This window comes from Muscardinus avellanarius (genome assembly GCF_963383645.1).
Source record: "Muscardinus avellanarius genome assembly, chromosome: 13".
Classification (NCBI taxonomy): Eukaryota; Metazoa; Chordata; class Mammalia; order Rodentia; family Gliridae; genus Muscardinus; species Muscardinus avellanarius.
The window spans coordinates 26,437,961-26,462,786 of record NC_137799.1 but is presented as its reverse complement, the minus strand read 5'-3'; the positions used below and the strand labels follow the sequence as shown (position 1 = coordinate 26,462,786).

The 24,826-nt window shown below is 46.1% G+C and overlaps 1 protein-coding gene across 6 annotated transcripts in view; it reads right to left on the bottom strand.

Annotated features, from left to right (window-relative positions):
• EPB41L4B (erythrocyte membrane protein band 4.1 like 4B) overlaps positions 1 to 24,826 on the bottom strand; it is a gene marked incomplete at both ends in the record, with an annotated part of 147,535 nt that overhangs the window by 54,841 nt on the left and 67,868 nt on the right. For 4 of the 6 annotated variants that reach the window (XM_080709161.1, XM_080709160.1, XM_080709162.1 and 1 more), the window contains 4 exons: positions 13,479 to 13,543; positions 18,218 to 18,251; positions 21,967 to 21,997; positions 24,522 to 24,631. In XM_080709161.1, the coding sequence (XP_080565287.1) occupies positions 13,479 to 13,543; positions 18,218 to 18,251; positions 21,967 to 21,997; positions 24,522 to 24,631 (240 nt within the window). Of the gene's footprint in view, positions 1 to 11,688; positions 11,864 to 13,478; positions 13,544 to 18,217; positions 18,252 to 21,966; positions 21,998 to 24,521; positions 24,632 to 24,826 lie in introns of those variants that run through there. The other 2 variants (XM_080709164.1, XM_080709165.1) reach the window with 2 other exon arrangements.

The window sequence follows — 24,826 nt, the reverse complement described above, 5'->3', positions numbered from 1 at the left end:
CAGGCCTGGTGATTTAACGCCTGTAATCCTAGTACTTGGAAGGCTGAGGCCAAAGGATCACAGGTTCAAGGCCAGCCTCTGAAACTCAGTGAGACCCTGTTAAAAAAAAAAAAAGGGTGGGGGGTGGTGTAGCTCAGAGGCAGGTTCAACCCATTATAACCATTAAACCGGAGAATGTTTTGGGGTTAACCATTAAAAAATAAAAACAGTATAACCATTAAAAAAAAAAAAAAGAATGTATGCCACTTGACTGGAGAGGCTGTGCTCTCTGGGGGGGCCCAGTGGTGCTGCCTTGCCCTGGGGGTGATGGGGGAAGGAGTCTGAGGACCCGCACTGAGCTTTGGCTTGGCTGCAGCTTGACTGTGACCCGGGGTCACTGACCTCGCTTATCTGGCTTCCAGACACTGCACTTTTGGACAATTATTGAGCGTTTATATGCCAGGAACTACAGCAGGAAATAATGAAATCATCTCATTCCCACCTCATCAGACTGGAAGATGGCAGGAGCTGCCTTGACTCAGCCTGCTTCCCAGACATACGTCACTTTTAATTTAGGAGAGAGGACACAGACCCGTACGCTGTTACTCGTTCTTACTGAATTCTGCATAAGCATCCTCTTTGGCATATATATTTGAAAACCTGCACTTTTTCTCCTAATAGGTTTGAGAAGAAAATTGTATCAACATTTTAGAAACGTGACACATTATGAATGTTAGGTCTGTTAATTAGGGATGATGTCTTACAGCAACATAGCAGTTTTCTTTAAAAAGACTAGAGGGAAACATGATTATACCACATTTTTCTCTTGTCTGAAAAGGTCATAACTGCATTTTTTGTACGTGTGTGTTTAGCATGCAGGAGGACCTGGGTTCAATTCTCATTGCCAAAAAAAAAAAAACCAAAAAAACCAAAACCAACCATTTTTCTGGACATGGGTTAGATTCCTTTATAAAGACTATCAACTGGTAGAAGAAAACTTACCCAAATTGTATTTCTTTTTTCTTTCTTTCCTCTTTTTTTGGGGGTATGATACCAGGATTGAACCCAAAAACATTCTCTGAGCTAAGGCTGACCTCAAACCTGTGATCCTCCTGTTTCAGCCTCCCAAATACTGGCATTACAGATGTGTACCACCACACCTGGCACGAATTGTATTTCTTTCTTTTTTTTCTTTTTTGCAGAACTGGGATTGGAATGCAAGGGCATTCTACCTTCAATTTATGCCCCAGCTCTATTTTTAATTATTTTAAAACAGGGTCTCTCTAAATTGCAGAGTGCATCACTAAATAGCTGATGCTGGCCATAAACCTGCAATCCTCCTGTTTCAGCCTCCCAAGGACTGGGATTACAAGCATGTGCCACCACACTCAGCTGTTTTTCTTTTAATAAACTTTCCAAGTTAATTCTTTGTCAGTACAGGTGACCTGCAACTCCACACTAGGTAGGTAGCTCTCATCTTGATTAGCTTACTAGCTACATAGAGCCAAGAAGGCATCTTTTCTTCTTTCTTTTCTTTTCCTTCTTCTTCCTTCCTTCCTCTTTCCCTCCCTCCTTCCTTCCTTCCTTCCTTGCATTTTGCTGTACTGGGGGTGGAACCCAGGAGCATTCTACCTCCAAGCTACATCCCCAGCCCTGTTTTTCAGTCTTTATTTTGAAACAGGGTCTGAGTTGCAAAGGGCGTAAGTAGCTGAGGCTGGTCGCGAACCACGATCCTCCCATCTCAGCCTCCTAAATGCTGGGATTACAAACGTGCGCCACCACGCCCAGAAGAAGGCATCTTTTCTAACATACCAGTACTTCATACAGCATAGAGGTATAGGAAATATCTGTGCAATGAATTAGTTTTAGTCCATTAGTTTAATTTTCCTATGTTATCATCAAGTTATCTGTTCATAAAAGGTTCACTCTGGTCACGCATTTGTTCCTAACTACTTTAGTCTTTGCAAACTTTGAGTAAAATATTCTACATCTTAGGGAGGACAGCTCTTTTTTTTTTTTTTTTTTTTTTTTTGTACCGGGGGTTGAACCCAGGGACAATCTATGTCTGAGATACACTTCCAAACGTTTTGGGGTCTTACTAAATGGCTGTAGGTTTCGCTAAATTGCCAAGGCTAGCCTTGAACCTACAATCCTCGCCTCAGCCTCCCACGTGCCAAGATCGCAGTTGTCCAACACCACAACCAGCTGAGGACAGCCTTTAAAATGCCACGGCACTGGGTCTATGTCCTGCATGAAGTGTCTGTGTCTTCATCTTCGGGTCTGAAGTTTTTCTTCAGCATAAATGCTATCAAATGATTTCAGTGAATGGCTAGAGCAAGTGTGCAAGTCTTGAATTTTTTCTACCAGGAATCCCACTTTGTCTTGATGTGGTTCTTGCCAAGCTTTCCGATGCCTTTCTCACTGCGTGCCTCTCCCTGAGTCCGTGTGTCCACGCGTGCGGGTCACAAAGCTGCGGGGAAGGGCTCTCCGTGACTTTTGGGTGAGACCTTGGTTGTTAGAAATTTCAAGTCAAGTGTAGGATCTGAGTCCAGAGGATTCGTAGTTCCAAAGTTCATTTTTCCTTCAGGGGCTCACGACTAAGTCTGTTCAATCTTTTTCTTGTGTTGAAAAACCAAAAGCACAATGGATACAAATAGAGTTGTTTTTCTTTCAAACATTTACTCTCTTCTTTTTGGTATTGGGTTTGAACCCAAGGATATTCTACCTCCGAGCTATACCCCCAGCCGTATTTTGTTTTTTATTTGGAAACAGGGCCTCACTGGTTGCTGAGAGCCTCACTGAACTGCTGAGGCTGGCTTCAAACCTGTCATCCACCTGTTTCGGCCTCCCAAGTGCTGGGATTATCGGCGTGTGCCACCACACCTGGTTTCTAGCACTCACGTCCAATAAGTCCAACAGTGCTCTTTCCCTTCTTGGTTTCTTACGATTTTTGTTTATTTACTTATTTATTTATTTTTTTGCCTCTCAATTCTGTCTAACCACTCCACTCTGCTTTATTTTTACTTTACTTTTTTTTTTTTTTTTTGCGGGTCTGTGGATAGAACCCAGGGGCATTTGACATCTGAGCTATACCCCCTGCCCTAGTTTTTATTCTTTATTTTGAAACAGGGTCTTGCTAAGCTGCAGAGAGCCTCTCTAAGTAGCTGAACCACGATCCTCCGGTCTCAGCCTCCTGAATGCTGGGATTACAAGCATGCGCCACCACGCCTGGCTCCTACTCCACTCTGCTTTAAATGAAGACTCGTTTCCTTTCTTTCAGAAAGACAAAAGTAAGAGCAGACTAGTCACTAATGGCTGCTCCAGTGCATCCCCACACAGGATTACAAGGGGCCTTCAAGGAATGGCAAGACAAAATAATCACCGTTGTGAAAGGTGGCCCCTGGGCTGTCAACTACTGGCTGAGCAGCCACTTGGCCATCCTCTGCACCCCGAGCTTAGGAAGACTCAAGCGTGAGCAGGATGTGCATCTCCTCTGCTCCCCAGACACCTCCCAATTCGCCAAATGCATGAAATAAAACATTACTTATTCCAAACTAGAGTGCAGGTTCGATGTATAAAATGCATAACCTGGTAAGGAAAGGTTCCAGAAGTTGTAGTTACACACACGACCAGAGGGAGCCAGAGCCAGAGCTGAAAACTGGGTACTCATGTTTCTAAGGTGACACAAATAGGGATTAATCTATTTTGCCATCCATTAGTACTTGAAAAGCTCAGATGCTCCTTTTTGCTCCCCAGTTCTTGCAGGCTTCCCAGAAGCTCCTGTTATATAATAAACAGCCTTAGTGTCTGAGGCCAGATGCTGGGGCTGAATTTTAAGGGCTTGGCTTAATTGCCTTTAATATAGGTACGATGTCTATTATTCAACCAGGAAATGAGGCTGGCTGGGTTGTTAGCATAGCAACACTTCTAGCTTCTGAGGTCTCAGCTGCAGAAAGTGGATGTTTAAACCATTCGCCATTCGGCAAAGCTTGATTAGGTAGGTTTCTGCGGGTTTCTCATAACGTGAGCCCGCGGGGATGTTCCTCTAATTATTCCAACCCGTTTTAGTGGATTGCCTAGACTGCAACGGTTTTGGTATTTTAAATTCTGTAGGCTTTCCTCCACTGAAACCACCGACGAGACTTGGGACGTGGCTATGATTTAGGGTGGAATACGTTAGAAATTTAATTGTAACTAAAAGCAAATCCATCCTTCCTTGGTCAAATGCACCAGGGAAATTCACAATGTCTGCGTGGGCATTCAGGTAGCCTGAGTGGAAAGTTTTCAATACACTCCCAAACAGGAAAGAAACCCAGGCATTAGAAATCAACTGCATTGCCTCTGCTATTTTTATGTTGTTTCTATTCCCTTCTCAGCTCTCAGGGTGGTATCATGCTGACTGCTAACTGAACTCTTGGAAATGTGCTTTCACAGGGTCGGATAAAGACCAACTCCTCCTGACCTTCCCTTTCCTCGCCATCATAAATGCCAAGATGACACGGTTAATCGTACTTCAGCAGCCCAGTCTTTATTAAAGAGCACAGCTTACCCAATGTGGTGGCATGTGCCAGTAGTCCCAGTACTTGGGAGGCTGAGACAGGAGGATCACCAGTTCAAGACCAGTCTCAGCAAATGAACGAGACTCTGTTTAAAATGAAAAAATAAAAAAGGGCTGCGGGTGTAGCTCAGAGGTAGAATGAACACCCCTGGGTTCAATCCCTAGGGTCGGTCTGTCTGTCTGTCTGTCTGTCTCTCTCTCCTCTCCCCCCCCCCGCCTCTCTCTCTTTCTCTCTCTCTCCCCCTCCCTCCCCCGCCCCCCCCTCACACACACACACACACACACACACACACACACACACACACCCTACAGCTCAAGCACAAGGGTTCCAATAACAGAAAAATAATAAAATGACATTGACCAAGATGGAAAGGTATGCAACCTTGCTCATTGGAAAAATAAAATTAAAACACAAATTTTGGCTCTTATCAACCAGACTGACAAAAATCTTAAAAAGTTAGCAAAGGCTTCCTCTGAGGTCATGGAGGCAGTGATAATCATAGGTATGTACATGGGGCATCAACAGGCAGAAAAGCTTTAGAAGGAAATTTCACAAGGAGGCATCCACATTAGACAGGTCTTCTGACCCAGCGAGTCTACTTCTGAGGAATTTATTCTACGGATTTATGTGTTCGAGTGCACAAGAATGGAAGAAAACTGTGATCATAGGGAGTTGATGCAGCTCACACCTCTCCATATTGATTGGTTAAATAAATATATGTACTTGTTTATACATAAAACAGCTTGAGATTAACAAGAAGAAATACTACCAATGTTTGCCTCTGGGGTAAACACGGAAATTGAGAACAAAGCGGGAAAGAAACAACTTGGACATTTTTTGTTTGAATTTTTACCCATCGGTATTACCTATTTTTAAAAAGAAAGAGACGAGCCGGGCATGGTGGCGCATGCTTGTAATCCCAGCATTTGGGAGGCTGAGACAGGAGGATCGTGGTTCGCGGACAGCCTCAGCTATTTAGCGAGGCCCTTTGCAACTCAGTGAGACCCTGTTTCAAAATAAAGAATAAAAACTAGGGCTGGGGATATAGCTCGGAGGTAGAATGCCCCTGGGTTCCATCCCCAGTACCACAAAAATAAATAAATAAATAAATAAACAAACAAAAAATAGAAATAAAAAGAGACAATGGTTCTCTATTATTCACTTTCTACTCAGTCTCCTAAGAGGTCAAAGCTTCCCCTGCTTTGTCTGAGATGAAATCCCAAAGCAGATAAATTGGGAGCTGAGCAGACATTCTGTTTCGATTCCCCAAATTTCTGAGTCCCAACTGTACTAGGAGAGCTCAGCAGCCTCACCAACTCCTCACCCTGCGCCAGGGCTTCCACAATGTGGAAGCATTGTCCACATTGCTCCCGGCCAGGTATTGCCTAGGATTCACAGACAGAAATATCATTTCTTTTTTTATTCCCTCTCAAAAGAGCCCCATGGTGTTTCTGCTCTTAGCTCGTCAGTTTCAAAGAGCCACGTCTTTGTGTAGGGTGTTAGCCCTCTTCCACCTGACCTTTCCTTTGGAACCACGCGCCCTTCTCCATTGCTAAACTTAGACTACACATCTCTACCCATCAACCCGTGAGAGATACCATTTCTTGAGCTAGACTTTGACTCTCCTTGGCCTGTTTCTGTCCTGAAGCCTTACATCTCAAAACCTGCTAAAAATTGCTACCAGCTCACATCAAACATGGTGCAAAGCACCTTACAGACATCATGCCAGTTAATTCTCCAAACAGTGAGATATTGTTAGATTTCCCTTGGGGATGAGGAAAATGAGACAAGAAAAATCAGCCAAAGATCACATGAATAGTCACTGGCAAAGCTGGGATGTGAACCACGAGACTCCAAATCTACTACTTTGGATTTTGCTAATTATAAAAGTATCCAGCCGGGCGTAGTGTCACATGCCTGCAATCCTGGTATTTGGGAGGCTGAAACAGGAGGATTGCAGGTCTGAGGACAGTCTCAGCAAGCAGTGAGACTCTCATCAACCTAGCGAGATCCTGTTTCCAAATCAAAATATAATAGGGCTGACTGGGGGTATAGCTTGGAGGGAAAATGCCCCTGGGTCCAATCCTCAGTACCACCAATAAATGAAGTATCAATCTATTTAACATTATGCCTACTGATAAAGTTTGCCTCTAACGGAAATTAAAAGAAAAGCCGACAGAACCAGGTAAGATGCTACAATTTTCCCATGCGAGGTTCTGCCCCCGCCTGCCTCCAGCTGGCTCCTTTGGGGTAATTGTTAAAATGAAGACTCTTAGGTCTAACTCCCAAACACTCAAGGACCCAGCAATCCACATCTAATAAGCCACCTATGCCATCGACTGGCTCCCTAATTTGAAGGGAAGCGGGTCTATTTGCACAATGATCGATTTCTTTTGCTGAGGTTCAGCTGAATGTCAATTTCACGTTTGCCTTTTAGAGACCCCTAGAGCTTCCTAAAATGTGCCAGTTTTCCTACACTAAGAAGGGAATTTCCTTTTAACAGTAGTCTGCTTTTTTTTCTCTCTGCCCCCTATACCTTGCCCCTGCATTTGCCTGTGGCCTCCTGTTGTGAGATGGAGGAAGCTTTTATTCTAGGCCGATTTAGGGTATTTACCTGGAACATTTGGAAGACTTGGTCAGTTTGGGAATTGACTTAGAGCTCAGTTTGAGAAATATTGATCCAAAGGGATCAATATGGCCACCTAAGGAGTTCTTTGATGAGCTCAGCTCCTAAAGGACTAGTCAAAAGCTGCAAACTCAAGGGCAACAAAAAGGCTCCTCCACTCGTTTGGAGCCAGACCCAGGCGGCTGGAGTCAGTGACCCAAAAGGGCCGTGCGATATTAACAGGCAAGAAAGACAAAGGGAACTCTTGACTATCCTTATTCCATCTCTGCTGTTGAAGAGGACCATTTTGTGAAAACGGAAAAGCAAGCAACCAAACAGACAAGAGGGTTTTGAAGGGCAAGGTTATTTACCCGGCCTGCTTTCAAGACGTCAGACCCTCGTGAGTTACATCACCCAGTGATGCTGTCAACTCACTGTCAGATGTTCCAAGGGAGTGCAGAAGCAAGGACGGATGATAGAAGAACAGTTACGGATATGAGCATCGGGAGTGTAAAAAGTTAATTCCATTAGTTGTGGGACAGTGAGCTTGAGTTTGTGACAGGTAATGCTCTGGAAGCATCTATTATTTTATGAATTCTTGGGAAGGAGCAGAGCATCTCAAATAAGGAATGTCTAAGAACAAATAATGGGACTGCTTTGAATGAATTCCTCCATTGTCAGTTGATGAGGTGTGAGGATGGTGGTTAGAACACTAGAGAGCGCACGATGGGGGAGCCAGGGTTATTGGATTACTGTTGATGGACAAGATCCCTAGCCACTGGTGAGTGCCTGGGTGTGGTGGGGATGTGTGTGTGTGTGGGGGGGGGGGTTGGATGGTTACTAGACCCCTGGTGGTGGTGGTATGGTAGTGGAAAGAGTGCTCTTCAGTGTGATGATGATGGGATGGTTGGTGGGGAGGCCTGAGAACCCAGATGCCAAGAGCTGGCTTTGGAGCCAGATTTCTCACTACTTACCAGCTGTGTGACATGTATGTACTGCATGGCTAACCCCTACGCCTGAGCTTCCACATCTGGAACGACAGGATATCACCCACCTTGCAGAGTGGTCAGGGAGATCAGGTGAAGTGACATACCTCTGTGGATCAGTGTCAACCCAGTGGAGTTTCCAACGTCACACGACTGGGCTGTCCTCTGCCCTGCTCAACATTAGACTGTTGTCGCCTCAACTGAGAACACAGTAAGACTCATTGATGATGAGATTCAGATGATTCAGATGATGAGGCTGAATCCAGAAAAACATGGCGTCCCATGTTCTTCTTATTCAAGATGTGATCCCACCACGGTGGATAAGGTTGTTCAGATTACCTTTGGACCGCCCCAGAGATGAGGTATCATTGCCAGTTACCTGGTTAGATATTTTCTTTAGAATGAATGCAGCACAATCCATTTGCCAAGTAGACCTTCATTGAGCACCTGCTATCACTCAGGCACTGGGGAACGGAGCTTGTACTCAGGGTACTTAAGGAGTGTACAGGCTCCGGGGCGAGATGAACAAAAGAGGCTGTGTTAATACCAAGCTGTGAGTACAATGTTGCCGTACCTGGAGGCGGGAGGAGGAGGTGGTAGCGGAACACAGAACAGAGAAATTAACCCAGTTTGCAGAGGTGGGGGCCTTCACGAGAGTCCCCAGAGAAGATGAGATGTCAAGATGCGCAGGAGTTGGGGAGGGGTGAGACTGACAGGAGTCTAGGTAGAAGGCACGGCATTTGCAGAGGTACAGCTGTGAGTAACAGCAGGGTGTGGCGTTTGCCGGGAACAGAAGCGTTTGGTATGGTAGGGTTTTAGATGAGCACTGTGGAGGGGGATATGCTGGAGCACAGGACAGATACAGCACAGGGAGGGCCTGAGAGAGAGGCTTGGACTTCACCCTATGGGTGAGGGGGCGAGGGAGAGCCCTGGTAGATGATGGCACCTTCAGGTGACTTAGGAAGATCACTGTAGTGACTCTAAGAAGAAGGAGCTTGTCAGGAGTCAGAAAGATCAGCAAGGACATCTCTCAGAAAAAGGAAGGATACTTCTGCAAGATCAGTGCGAGGATGCAGAAAGGGGAAGGGCTAAATACAAGTACGGAGGAGGCGCAGTTGAACCTACCTGTGGAACGCCTAGACATGGGCGGCCAGAGGAGAGGAGTTGTGAATGAGGCATAAGTTCTTACTTTGGGGAAAAGAGAGAATTCAGGTGGAAGAAAAGTTGTGGAGTTTAGGCGTAGTGGTAAGAGGTGATATATTTGATTTTTGACATGCGGAGTTTCAAGTGTACACGGGATGTCCAAGTTGAAATGTCAATCTAAGAGCTTATAAAAGTAGTCTGAGTAGGAGATGATGGTTTCAGAGTCAGGTGCACTACGAAGCTGTGACAGAATGAGAGAATTCCACAGTCTGGGGTAAGTGAGAATGGCAGCGGGCACAGGAAGACCCTTGGAAAACACCCATACTTAACGGCATGGCAGAAGAGGAGGCTGTTAAGAACAAAGCCATCAAATGCAGCAGAGAAAGGGCCACTAAGTTAAGAAACACAAGATGTACACTTCATTTAACAAGCAGGGTATCATAAGTATGTGCACTGATTAGACTTCTTGGTTGCAGACAACTGAATCCAGTCAAGTTACTTTAAGTAGAGATATTTATTAGAGGGCACTGGACCACACACACCAATCTCCAGGAGTCCACAGACACAGGTACGGGTGCCTTCCAGCCAGGAAGAGTAAAGGCCAAGACAAACACCCACCCTCCCCGTAGGACCGTCATCAGGCAAACCTCACTGCCCCACCTCATCTGCTCAGCACCAGTGAGGAGGAGCTACAGCTTTCACTGGAGTTTCCCGCAATGAAGAAATGCCTCAGCCATTGCCAGCAAGAAGAGCGAGCCACTCTTGCCAAGAGCAGGCTCCTTCCAGGATGATGGTGCTCCGTGCCACCTAACTGAAAGCTCGCCTTCAGACTCCCAAGAGCCAATTGTCCACCACCGAGACCATCCACAACCGAGACTTCTGTGCAGAAGCAAGAATCAATGAAATGAAGATGGAGTCAAAGAAGGGGGTGGGGAGAAAAATCTTTATTCCTTGGAAACACATTTTTTTTTAAAATGTTACCAGTGAGATGAAAAGATTCAGAACACATTTATTTGGATGCAGCACACACACTGAGGATCAAAACATCTGCTAAAATGGAATATACCTGTAAACAAATATCTCAGGGAGAGTTGATAGGTGGTCTGCACCACTGTGCAAGGTATGCTCCTCCTGAATAGACTTTTGTGGGAAGCAAAAATGATCGGATTTTAGCAATAGTATATCTTGAAAGATGTCAATACATTTTTAAGGGCTTAAAATGGGCCAAATCATAATTGCACATATAAAAGTGGCACAATAATTACCCGATTTCATAAAAACACTAATGAAAAAAAATTTCAGACCTATCTAGTAAGACAAAAAAAAAGTTTGACTCGTGACTTGAAATGGGGAAAATAAATATTTGGGTGTAAGTTTCACCCTACAGACCACACACAGTTTTCTAGCTCTACAAAAAGACTGGGGCCATGCCCATCCTACCTACACTACGGGTTGCTTTGGCACGACCTCCGTGAAACCTTACAGGTTTTCATTTGAGCCCTAGCTGAGCCCCAACTGCATGCTGCTTTTCAGAGGAGTGAAGTTTCGAGTGAAATCTGGCCCCCAATTCTGACAGTGTGTATTCACAATGATGGATTCTGAAATCATGCAAGTTAGCAGCACCAATCATTAAGGCATTAAAAATTACTCTTACACTCGAGCAGCAAATTCTATCAAGATGGATGCTATGCAATTTATGATTAGTGCTAAGGCTGAAATTCAAAGTGGCTAAACTGCTTCAAGATAAAAAAAATTCAAAGTCTCCTTATATATATGTATAACATCTAATAAGTTATATACTTTGTTGAGTTTCTGTTGCAGAAGGGCACACTAGAGTTTTCCTTATGAGAAGTTAGTTTGAATGTATGTCCTCAGCCTAAAAGAAACTGAGTTTTAATAAATCAAAGAATTCTAGAGTCAGGAAGGATCTTGGAGACCACGTAGTCCAACTCACTGTTTTCGGATAGGGAAATGAGGACAACCGAAGTAAATAGCCCATCTAAGGTGACACCGAGGTGGAGGCCAGACCCTAGCCATCTCAATCCCTACGACAGCAGTACATGCTGAGCTATCTTCCCAAGGGTTTTGGTTTTATTTGGTCCCATTAATTAAATAATAAAGAATATCAGGTATATAGCAAGATGATAAACATAGACTTTTACTCCAGTTTCAAAATCAGAATATCGAAATGATTCCTGAGCCTTTAACTACCTTCATTTTATTGAAAATGCAGTCAACAGTAAATTATGACTAGCTAAGCTACCGTGGTTATCTTCAAATATTTACACGGTCACTAAAAAACACCTCTCAGAACTATTCCTTAAGGACACTTGTACAAACACATCCACGGGATGCCAAGACACTTATGGGATGCAATGGCACTACGGTGGTGACTGGAAGTAAGAGCTTCAGTCTCTCAAAGTGCAGTCATGAGTTTATCCCGATACGTCCCACTGTGCGTCCCTCCTACATTCTTCTGGTTCTGGGCGTGGACATAATCAAAAAGGCTGTCCTCTCCACTGGGCGATGCTTTCCAGTGCGACCTGTCATCCTGAAAGGATGGCCTGTTTTGTTGGCAGAGGGAATGGTTAGTGGGGAGATGGGAGAAAATTCAGAAATGAGAGCAAAACAACACAAACACAAAACGAGAAACAGCGGACGGGGAGGGCTTACACGTGGAAATGGATGGGTCTCCTACTTAAGAATTTTTAAAACTCCAGTGGGGATCATCAATCAACTTCCAAGTCGAGAAAAGGCTCAGTCTAGGGCTGAGTCATCATTCCTCAAAGGGTGTCAGGTGGTTAAGTCAGTCTAGGGAAAGTCAAGTAGAGTGGACAGGGTCCCTGACTTTGCAGGGCTTTCATCATGCTAAAGTGCGTGGTGACTGTCTTGGGTGACATCTGCCAGAAGTGTGGGACAAAGAGCTCCGTTTTCATAAAGCACCTCTGGGGAACCTGATGCTGGGCCCCACCCGAGAGACCCTAGTGCGAGAAGTCTAGGGTGGGGCTGAGAACTACATGTCCAACAGGGTGGGGGGGGCTAACTAAGGTTGCCAGTCAGCAAGACCACCTGGAAGGGCACTGTTGAATCCTTTGTGAAAAGCTGGGCCAGGTCACACCTCAGAAAGAGAGTACTATGATAAAAAGGCACTACTAGGTATAAAACTTTATAAAAGCAATGTTAATAAAAATAGCATTTCTATCAACATTCCTCATGTGTGGAAAATAAACTGCCTTTGAAATGCAGAAAGACTGAGACTCATCACTCCATTAATCTAATTTACCTTTAAAAACTACATAAAAAAACTACATAAATATCAAAGTGTTTATAATAGCAAAAAAAAAAAATTGTACTGTTGTGTTACAAGATCCCCCAACAAACTTTTGTTTGCCTTGCTCTTAGTGGATGGATCCCCATGGCTCTCTCAAAGGGCCAGGCTCACCTCAACTTTATGCAAACTGAGTTCACCAGTACATTTCTGAAGAAGCTTGACACATAAACACCAATTAAGACTAATTTAAAATGCACATCTTGAAGGCTTTCACAAAGATGGCCTTAAAAAAACACTCCCAAGCCTAACTATCAACACCGCACAGCAGGCGCCAGCTCACCCAGGAAGGACAGCGGCAGGGCGGCGACAGCCCTCGGGCCAAATCGCGCTGTCTGCTCGTGTACGTTTCACTGGGGCGCAGTCATGCCCTCTTATTTATGTATTGCCTGTGGCTATTTTAGACAACAATGGCAGTGCAGAATACCGGTGAAAATACTGACTCTTCAGGAAAAGTTTACTGGCCCCTGGGTCGAAGGATAAAAGATTCAGTGCCACCAAAGCAAATCTTGCTCATCCTTGAAACAAAAATCCTTAGTAGTAGTGATGATGAAAATAATAATGAAAAAAATACAACAATAATCCCTGAGTCTTGACTTATAAATTCTCAGGACAGGAAAATGTTACTTAGAAAATTTAAGTGATATCTCTGATAGAAAACCAAACCCAAAATACCTGAGGTTAGAATGATTTAAAAAAAAAAAAGCTCACTTTTAAAGACTCATGAAGGCTTCTTTTGCTTTGCAAATCATTCATCTTTGCCAAGCAATGCCAGCCTTAGGCGTCATCTCTTTCAATTCACAACTAGGCAGAGAAGGAACTTTTCCGGAGAAAGGATTTTCCGAAGCACGGTTGGTTCTGTGAGCCCAAGCACTTACCTGACATTTGGAGAGTGCGGGTGCCACCGGGGCTGGCTGGGGAGGACATTAGGATGGTACTGAGGCTAGAAATAAAATACCAGACTCGATTACTGGATGACCTTCGCCTTTCAATGGTCTTCATTCACTATTTCTTTCAGTGACATCCAACCAAGGGGCTGAGGGGCTGTGAATAGAAAGGCTGTAACTAATCCCTGGCTGAGGAGGGGGTGGACCTTTCCCAGGAGGATTGTGTTGCCCTCACTGACAAAGGCTGGCAGATTAAAGACATTGTCTCAGAAGCAAGATGCCTGCATCTGCCTGGAAGGAGGTCATTCTGCATACCCAGGACAGGCAATACCCTCTCTCCCAAGGAAACAGGTGCCAGAAAGACTGGACAACAACAGGCAATTTCTTCAAAAACAATATTTGGTCACTGCTGAAAATGATGACCACTATGAGTAACAGTTACATTTGCAAACACATAGGTCATGGAGTTATGGGCAAATCTTTTTCTCTCCCTGGTAAAACAATTTAAAAAATAACTTTTGAAAACGTAATCCAAAACAAACCAAATGCCATCCAGGGCACTTATCCCTATAAAACTGGAAGGAGGTAGACAGGGAGGAAAGCAACGCGAGTGGAAAGTGTCCACTTGCAAGAGGAGAAAATGGATCCAGACTGGTGGTGACCCAGGGTGAAGCCCAGATGGGCCTGGCTGGGTAGCAGACTGCCTTTCCGCTTCTGGCCTGCAGAGGGCAGCAATCTTAGGCACGAAGGGAAGCCCCGGGGTTTCCTAAAGCTAAATTTGCTACGGGGCAAATTAGGCCCTCCTGACACTGAAGTCACTACAGTCTTGCCGCCATTAATCTTTAATTATTTCTTCTTCTCCTCCTCCTCTCCTCCTGTTGCTGCTTTGGTTAATAAGCAGTAGCCTGCTCTCTGTTAACAGAAAATTCCCAGCAATCTGTTCATCTAATTTTCATGGACCTGAGATACTCTCCCTGGTTATTCTGTATTCCAGCAGCCTTTCTTTTTGTCTTCAAAGATGCCTGTCAGCAAGCTGAGTCTGCAGCCCCCAAAAGGACATGTTGCAGGGAAAAGGAATCTGGAGAAAATATCTCAGCAGCTGAAGCCGAAAGCTGACCAGGGCTTTCGACTCTCTCTGTGGCAACCTCTTCATCTTTCTCTCTTTGAATGATCTGCTCCAAAACAAACTGTCCCAGGTGTCTGGGTCAAACAGCCAGGCCCAAAATGTGGTTCCATTCACTGTGACTGACAAGAGAGTAACTGAACCCCAGCAGGCCCTTAGTCCCTTCTCCACCCTTAAACACATCCAAATCAGATTCATCAGAGAGGAGTGGGAACCCTAGCTGCAGACCTGGGAAAAGGAGATTCCAGAACCATCCTCAGTAATAAACCTCAGGTCATTCTATCACATTCGCAAATGTCAAGACGTGTTTTAATGCTAACCCAGGGGGTGGCTCTCAAGTGGGGCCATCATGTCCCTCTGGGGACAACTGGAAATGCATGTGTGTGCTTTTGCTTGTCACAATGACAGCAAAGAGGGAAGCCAAACATCCGGTAATCCCAGGGACAGTTCCATACAATGAAGAACTGTCAGCTGGACGTGGTGGTGCACTCTTGTAATCCCAGCATTCAGGAGGCTGAGACCTGAGGATCGCGGTTGGTGGACAGCTTCAGCTACTTACTAAGTGAGGCCCTCTGCAACTTAGTGAGACCCTGTTTAAAAATAGCCGGGCGTGGTGGTGCACGCTTGTAATCCCTGTGCTTGGGAGGCGGAGACAGGAGGATCACGCAGGTTCGAAGCCAGCCTCTCTGGCTTAATAGACCCTGTTTCCAAATAAAAAAGTATAAAATAGGTCTGGGAATGTATCCCGGAGATAGAAGGGTTTCCAGGAACCCTGGTACCACCACCACCAAAAAAAAAAAAAAAAAAAAAAGAAGAAAACAAAAAAGAATAAAAAATAGAAAAATAGGGCAGGGGGTGTGGCTCGGAGGTCGAATGCCCCTGAGTTTCATCCCCAGACCCACAAAAAAAGAAAGAAAGAAAGAAAACTGTCCTCCAGTGCCAATAATGTCCTCAGAGAACACGGCCAGCCACCTTCTGCAGTTGGCTGACCTTGCCTTGCTGAAAATAAGATAAATGCAGCACCACCATCCTCCTGAAAACCCTCCACAGTACACTGATGCGGTCAGGACACTTCTCGGGACACTCTCTTCCCGTTCAATTTACTCCCAAACCTTGAGAAAGTAGCACAGCACCTCTCAGACTGGCCTGGTGCGAGGGACCCGTGGCTGCCAAGAGGCAGAGAGAACAATGTTCAGATAAGTTTCTGCAGCTCTTTCCCACCAAGCAGAGAAGGCACGAGAAAGACAGCCCCCGGGAAGCAGGAGAGGGCAGGGGCTGCGCTAGCAGGCTGCTTTGCTTCATTTTCATATTTTTCTCTCCTTCAAGCACTGATTACCCACCAGCAGCCTTTTCCTTCCTCTATAACATTCCAGTTACCCGTTCTTGAAAATTCCTCAATACAGTCCGCAAGTAAGATATTCAAGAACCCCAGGAAGGCAGGGAGAGAGGAAATTCAGACTTTTTCCCCCAACAAGTTCAAATTACTCTTTACTTGCTATTCTCTAAAACTCAGGAATCATTTCCAGTTTCTGCACTCTGGAAATATGATTTCCCATATGGAAGTCAATTATGACCAGATTTGTGGGAAACATAACTCGGAAACTTTGTAAAGATAACGTGCATTGGGATCTCACTCCCATCTAAGGAATTAATACCTACGATAATGAAGTATCAGGAAAGGAAATAATTAGAGTAAGCCTCCTAAGAGAAGGCACTTATGGAAAAGCTTGGTTACCGAGGCCATTCACAACCAGACTGAAAATAAGGCACAGTCACCAGAATGTCCCATGGACACTCTCCCCTACCCAGGACAAGAGAGTTGGCCTGCTGTGGTGTGCACGGGTGGTGGGCTGCACATCTCGGATGAGTGAGCAAGCCCTGCCCCTCCTCTAGCCCTGGCTCCCCGGACAGGACACCACACACAGATGGTGGTGCCATCTTATCTAAGGTCCTGACCAGAGCCAAGCAGAGGCCATCCTGTACTCTTGTATAGAATGACCACTAGATCTCCCCAACTGAGATAATGAACTTCTTTTGCATTATAAAGTACCCAGCATTGGGGATTTTGTCATAGAAACAGAAAAAATGACTAATACATGGCTCCAAGTTGGAAGTCATCAGCCAAAGATGCTGCCTTTAAGCAGAAACGAATGACCACTAGGCCAAGTACTCAACATCTTATCCACCTGGGCTCCCCCACCTGGCTGCTCAGTAGAACCACCTGACGAGCTCTGACACCTCACCCGTGCGCAGTTCCTTCCCCTAGTTTCTGTCCAATCTCCCCAGGGTGAGGACCAAGCACGGGGTACTTTTTAAAAGCTGGCCAGATGGTTTTAATGTGCAGCAAGGCTGAGAACCCCTGTAGCTGATGGCTTTCAATTGAGAAGATCAGGAGGAGGGGGCCCCAGAGTTGGTCTACGCAAGATATTTTAGAGTACAGATAGGAGGCCCCAAGGAATTCTAGGCAGACAAGCATGGGCAAAGGAACAGTGGGAAGAAACTAGGGAACAAAAATCGTGCAATTCTCTGGGAGCTGAACATATGGTGTGTGATGAGAAGCTGTGAGAAATAACTGTGGGGAGGAGGCCAGAGCCAGGTCACAGAAGGCTATGACTGGCCAGGGAGAGCCGCTATGGAGGCTTAGAGGGGCCGGCGTGATTGATGAGGGCCGGGGCTGTGGACCACAACTTCCTGCTACCAAGGGCTTTCCTAGTGGTAGCAGGCGGGTGGACAGGCAACACCCGCCTTTGCTGGCATCCTGGGGAATAGCAAGACACCAACTGTGGAAACACCTGTGCCGCTTGTGTAGCCAACAGTGCCTTACAAAGCGGTTCTAGAAACTAATGTTCCATTGACGTTAATGGGTTCACCTATCAAAAAGAAAAAAAGAAAGAAAGAGGCCACGCACAGTGGCACATACCTATTATCCCAGTACTTGGGAAGCTGAGCTAGAAGGACAGCTTCAGCAAACACAGAAAGACTCTTAGCAACCGAGACAAATAAAAACGGCGAGGGGTGTAGCTTGCAGGTACTACCCTTGGGTTCAATACCTAGAACTACACCCACATACACACACAAAACCAACCCTCTCTCCCAAACTAGAAGGAAAATGGACCAATTTTTTTTTCCAAGAAGAATAATACTCAAATGTTTTTCCACACTAGATTTAAAAAGAAAAAGAAAAACACATTTTTCTTACAGAATTTCTCAATACTTTACATCCAGTGGGCACTGTAAAATCCAAGAGTGGAAAGGGAAGAAGCATCATTTCCCACACATGTGACCCAAGCACCCTCATCTTCCGAGGTACATCTCTAGGGACTTGTGTTCCGAGGCCCAGGACGCACAAACCGTCTCACTGAACGCTGCCTCAAGGTTTCTGGCCACCCAGAAACTTACACATGTGTCCCTGACGTTTGCTTGTTGCCAAGGTTAAGAAAAACAGGTGGTTCAGATGACTAAGAGGAAAGAGGGGTCCTAGGGAGGGCTCTCTTCTATTTAAAAAAAAATCATGGATTATTTCTTCAAAATCTCATGATAAGCATAATGACTACTCATTGTGGAAAATTTAGAAACTTTAAGAAAACCTTTAAAAGTAGGATCTCACCTGGTAATTATGAACTTCAGGATTTGTTTTAGCACTAAAAAAGAAAAAGAAATCATAACTTTAATACAGAACATCATTATTGTGGACTTATTTAACAACCGTAACTCCTATGCCCTACCTTCCCATTTGGAATGGTCACACACTGTTTCTTTTTTGTTACTGGATGCTTACATGAACATACAGTCAGGAAAACCACAGAGAGCAACTTTTATCTATCACTTTATAGAGCTCACAAACACAAACACACAGGTAATGTTTCAAAACACAGCAATGATAACCTATTTTGGTGGCAGAAAGGTGTGCAAACCGAGTAATTTCAGCTCCCACTGCAGGCCGCCTGGCATTCCTGGGCAGCCCCACGAAGCCCCAGTGAGCTGCAGAGCTCCTTCCAGCTGGAGGGACAGTCACCAGCCACTTCTGAACATCTGCTGCCAGACTCTGCGGGGGGAGCCACACAGGAGCCCCTTGCTCACCACAAGGCTGCTGCTGATCTGGTCACCCCGTGGAATGTTCACTCCGTACAAGGCTCTGTACTGGGAACTCTGCATCTGTTGTTATTTAATTCACAAGACAAGGCTGAGGTCAAGTGTTCCCTAGCACCTCCTTTTATAGATAAAGGAATAGTTGCCTAACAGAAAACTAGAAAACGTGCTCGGGGTCTCCTGGCTGGTCAATGATGGAACCAGGGCTGGATTCAATGACTGCTAAATCCCGAGTTTTCTTTCCACTTACACCATGCTGGTTCTCAGAGGGCCCAAGGAAAGGTTCAGATACTATGTTGATGGCAATTTTTTTTTTTTTTTGGGTGGTGGTACTGGGGTTCCTGGAAGCCCTTCTACCTCCAGGCTACACTCCCAGACCTATTTTTACATTTTTATTTGGAAACAGGGTCTCCTAAGCCAGCGCACGCGGCTGGCTTCAAACCTGCGTGATCCTCCTGTCTCTGCCTCCCAAGTGCGGGGATTACAAGCGTGCACCACCACGCCCGGCTGTTGATGGCATCTTAAACAGAACACCTCTGACCAAAAACAAAAGAACCCAAAAACCAAACAAACAAACAAAAACACCAGAGCAGGTTGGTGTACAACACAATGTATTTAAAACGCAAGCTTGGTGTCTGCCAGAAAACCCACAGACATGGCACAATTGCTGGGCAGTTGCTGTGGCTACATGGTGTGCTGGAAAACAGGATGTATTGCTTCTGCAGCAATGGGAGGGAAGATATGGTTATGAGTCTTGCCCGGGGCCTAACTGGCTCTGAGCTCCAATATTCAGGGAGGGTTAGTACACCTAGTGAGGCTCTGGGCTACGTCCCTCCACCTGGACTTCATCGGGCAGATTCTGTGCTCCGCGAGGTGCTATTTTTCTGGGAGCACCTCCGCAGCCCGGAACACAATTTCATCCATGGCTCCCATAGCAATCTACTCACCCCAGAAACCCCAGAAACAGGCTGCGAAGAGCAATTGAACAGCTGTGAACAGCGGTTATTAGCTCATTTGTTCCTAAAGGGTATATTTACTGGGGCTTTATTTTTTAGTGGAGATTTTTTTAGTTTGTTTTTCTTCCCAATATATAATCTCCACTAGAGGTTAAAAGGAAAATGTCATTTTATTAGGAAAATACAAACAAAACAATCGTGTCCTAAGAGAGCAAAGGAAAGAAATGCTACAACTTACGAGCCCTGAGAATCAAAGGCAAGACAACTAACAGGCTTAGAGAAGTGTAAGTAAGTCGGGCGTGGTGGCGCACGCTTGTAATCCCTGCGCTTGGGAGGTGGAGATAGGAGGATCACGCAGGTTTGAAGCCAGCCTCACTGGCTTAAGAGACCCTGTTTCTAAATTAAAAAAAAGTATAAAACTAACTAAGTCTGGGAGTGTAGCCTGGAAATAGAAGGGTTTCCAGGAACCCCAGTACCACCAAAAAAAAAAAAAAAAAAAAAAGAAAAAGAAAAAGAAAAGAAAAATGCAAATAATTGGGTAGGGGCTAATTGGGTAATGTGTGCATGTATATCTCCACAAGTTGTTTTTTTCCCCCCATTGAGATGTATGACTACAATTCACCAATAAAAATTTATTAAAAAATAAAAGTGCAAATATGTTCTATCATATCACCTGTCAGAAAGATCCCAGAATGAGGGTCTATCTGCAGGCTTACCACCAACCCCCCCAAGACCACCACAACCTCCTCCCACCGCAGGGATCAGGGGCGACTCCCAGCAGTTCAACCCTTGAGCCCCTTCATTAGGTGATGAGAACCCAGAGGCAAGCAGCTGAATGCCCGACCCCAGCAGAAAGACCTACAGCACGGCTCAGAACTGGACGTGAGCTGAGCTTCCAGGCCCAGGGCCTGGTTCCGTCCTCCAGGATGCTGGGTGGCTTCAAGGTGCCTTGGAACTTCCCGGGGGGAGGAGGCAGATGAGCAGGTATGCCCTGACCCCTCCCTCCCCATGGGGCTACCTCCAGAGCAGTTCTCCTCTATTCTGTTACTTGGGATTCTGGGGGTGGGGACAGGGTGAAGATTGAGAAAACACTGATCTACCCTCATCTCCCCAAAGCTGGTTATGCTGTAGCTGGTGCTGGGAGGGAGGGCCCTTGAGGCCTTGGCCAGATTCTGGTCACTAACCAGGGCTGCAGCAACCTACTAAGTGCCATGTCTGCCAACTGACCTAGCTGAGAGTGCACAGCACAGACAAACCATGCCCATCTTAAAGGCCACCTTTCCTGCATCCCTGAGATCTGTACCTGGGACAACTAGGGGCAAAGCTGGGCTTCCTACCAGAGCCTGGTGTTCAGAGCAAGGTTCTCTCTCATGACAGCTGTCCACCCAGCAAGTGCAAACTCACGCAGGACAGACAGTTGTTTCAAGGGAGAGAGAGGTCTATGCCAGATAGCTCAGTGGCTCTTGCCTTGGCCACAAACTAGACTCATCTGGCGAGCTTTGAAAAATTGATGTCCGGGTCCCACACCTGCCTGCAGGTGTTTTGCTTGGCCCAGATGTGGCCTGGCCCAGAGGGGTGTTTCAGAGCTCACCAGGTGTTTCCAATGCACAGACAAGATCAGGAAGACCTGTGCTAGGGAAGGGAGCCACAAACTACACCCTGAGTCTAATCTGGTACTTGAGAATAAAGTTTTATTAGAACACAGCCATGCCTGTTCATTTACATATCGTCCACAGCTGCTTTGAGCTGCACCACAGAGCTCACAGTAGAGAGAGAAGAGGGCGCCTGCAGAGGGAAGCAGTTCCTATCTGGCCCTTTACAGCAGATTTTCTGACTCCTGTGCTGGAGATTTCCAGTCTTGTGACAAGTTCTTCTTTGTGTAGGAATTGCAGTGAAGGTGTTTGAGATCTCTATGACATATGACTCTGATGCCCGCAGGTCTCTGAGCAAACCCGCACCTGCTCTCTGCTAGTTCTTGCTCGGGAGCTGGGCTTCCTTTGCCATCGCTGCCCGCCGTGCCAGTGTGCTGCCCACATGCCTATCACCTTTATCGTCCTCTGCTCCCCAGACAACACAGAACACTGCTCAAACAGACCGTCTGTGTCTTCCAGAAAAATAAACTGTCTTGGAACAGTCCGCTGTGTACTTATGGAAAGCAAGAGGATGGTATAGCCAGGTGGTCGACAAAGGAAAAAAAAAAAAACTCCAGGTGACTCTCCCTGATTTAAGTGTATTAAGGGAAAAGCCGGCATTGCAAAGAAACACAACAATTAGAGAGGAGCATGTCCTCCCTAGTCTGAGGGGCACCTACCAGAGCTGAGCTGCGATCACTGGGTTGCTTGCTGTAAAGGAAAAACAGGAAGTTATGACATCTTACAACTTTCACCATGCAAGGACAGACAATGTCCAGGAGAGAGACCTCTCTGATCACAGACCAGTCTCCACCCCAGGCTAACCTGTGCTGGGGCTACGCCTTCCCTGAGGATGTGAGCCACCCTCTCTCTCGAGTGCACGCTGCTGCTCCCCCGACCCCCACAGCAGCCCTTCGTCAAGCAGTTCCTGGACCCGGCATGCTGGGATGTGGACACAAAAGAGATGGTCCTGCTGTTTGGGAGCTCTTGTTTTTACAGAGACCAGAGCGTGGAGGAGTAAAATAGACACAAGCTGATAAAGGATGAAACAACAGCATGCCTTTGTGCTGAGTGAACCCAGGACAGACACTTCTGACTGGGGCCGGGCAGCCTGTAAGAGGCAGCGGGGGAGGTCCAGCTTATTTGCCTACATTGCATTTTTTTTCCATTTTGTTTTAAACTATATGGCAGGAAAAATCATTAAAAGCTTCACAAAGGCCGGGAGTTGTGTGCACGCTTGTAATCCTAACATCTGGGAGGATGAGACAGGAGGATCATGGTTCATGGCTAGTCTCAGCTACTATTGAGTGAGGCTGTTTGCAACTCAGTGAGACCCTGTTTCAAAATAAAGAATAAAAAATAGGGTTAGTGGTGTAGCATGGTGGTAGAATGTCCCCTAGGTTCCATCCCCACTACCGCAAAAAAAAAAAAAAAAAAGTAGCAAAGTAGACCCTAGGACTCTGGCAAAAAAAAAAAAAAAAAGTCAGTAAAATAAAGGGAGCTGGGCTTGGTGGTGCACACCTGCAACCCCAGTACTTGGGAGGTCGAGAGAAGATAGCAGGTTTGCAGCCAGCCTCAGCAAACTCATGCGATCCTCCACAATTTTGTGAGTCCCTGTTTCCAAATAAAAATAAAATAGAGCTGGGGGTATAGCTCAGTAGCTCAGAGGTAGACTGCTCCTGGGTGTAATCCCCAGTGGAAGGAAGGAAGGAAGGAAAGGAGGGAGGGGGAAAAGTAGCTGGAGACCAGAAAAGAGACTGGGAGGGAATCGCTGGACCAGGAGCCTGCAAGAGCTCAGAGCCATCTGGTGGGGTCAGACCACCAGGCGCACTCGCTCTGTGACAGCCACATGGGGCTCGTTGCCTCTGTGCCTACACACGCCCATAGGGGACTCACAGTGAGGTAGACTCACTACTCTATGGAAATAGAAAGCTACTGAATAGCTTTTTATCTTGGAAAAATTCTTCCCTACATGGCGCTCTTTGTGAACAACTGTGGCCGGGTGGACCACAGGCCCAAGCGCAGTCCTGCTCGCGGAGGTCGTGGACAGCACTCTTCCTCATTACGCCTGTATACATCCCAGTGGCTGCAGTCCCCCTTCACCACCCGCAACGCTTCTCGGGACACGTTTTCACCCTCCAGCCTTTCTCAAAGGTGAGGCCATCTTTTCTGTGCCCTGGGGATTCTCCCTCCACTAAAACAACTGACAATGACTAAGACTTTCTGGCTGCTGCAATGACTACACTGTTTTTTGTTTGTTTGTTTGTTTTTGTTTTCTTGGTGGTACTGGGGTTCCTGGAAGCCCTTCTATATCCGGGCTACACTCCCAGACCTATTTAAAAAAATTTTTTTTTGGAAACAGGGTCTCTTAAGCCAGCGCGGCTGGCTTCGAACCTACGCAATCCTCCTGTCTCTGCCTCCCAAGCGCAAGGATTACAAGCGTGCGCCACCACGCCTGGCTACACTGTTGGATTATAAAGGCAAGACATAGGGGGTGAGGGGAACAAAGGTTATAACTTCTAGAAGTAGCCAGTAGAGGAGCTGGGTTCCATGGAGGGTCATAATCCCTGAGCTTGTGCAAGAAAAATGTGTGGAGTGGCCACAAGTCAAGGACATAGCGGAGGGGTGGGGGCTGAGGGTCCAGAGACCTGCTATAAAAGCAACAATTTAGTGCCATCCCAGGGTTTTTGAATGGAAGAACAACCGGGTGTAGAGAAAGAAGAGCTGTGAGCCACCCAGGGGATGGTGGGGGAGCCGCCCAGGGCATGGCTCCATTCAAGGGTGGGGCGGGCCTGGACTGACCGTGGGGATTTGAGCCAAGTCTCGACAAGTTTTGCACCTGTTCCTATGTGGTGGGAATTCTGGTGAGCATGAGCCGGATGAGCCCACTAAAACTGGCAAGGTGGGAGAGAGAAGGAACATAGCATCTTCTATCAGCAAGAGTGGTGTGCACTGATGGTACTGCTGAGGCCCCAGATCTAAAAGAAGCCAAGGGGGCACGGGAGAGACTGATGGACAAGGGAAGAAAGAAGCAAGTGAGCATGCATACTGGGGAAGACCAAAGACTGGAGGGTGGCAGAAGAGGGCTGAGGCCTATCAAATAACAGCCCCAGGACATTTCTCAAAAGTTTCAGAAAGAGCAAGTTCCTCCTCCACAAACTGCTTGACCAAGCTCCTTGGGGCTTAACCCACTAAGCCTTACTGAAATGCCCAGGCAGAAGGAAAACCACACAACCTTTGAACGTGGAATGTCTCCGAGATGGGTAACGTTTACTAGGCTTCCGCTCAAAGGTGCTGGTTCTTCGTAACCTGGCGCCGTGTGTAGCTTGATATTCCGTCCGCCCACTGGGAATTAAATAATTGTTTGCATGTCATTGATATCAGTATCTCAGCACATCATACAATGTTTGGAAGTGAACTTTTATATCCAAGAGCTACAGAGTGCATCTGACCTGAACCTGAACCGGCCTCATAAAGATACACTAAATTTAAAGCCTATTTGGAAATAAAATCACGCTTGCCAAATCCAAGCTATAGAAT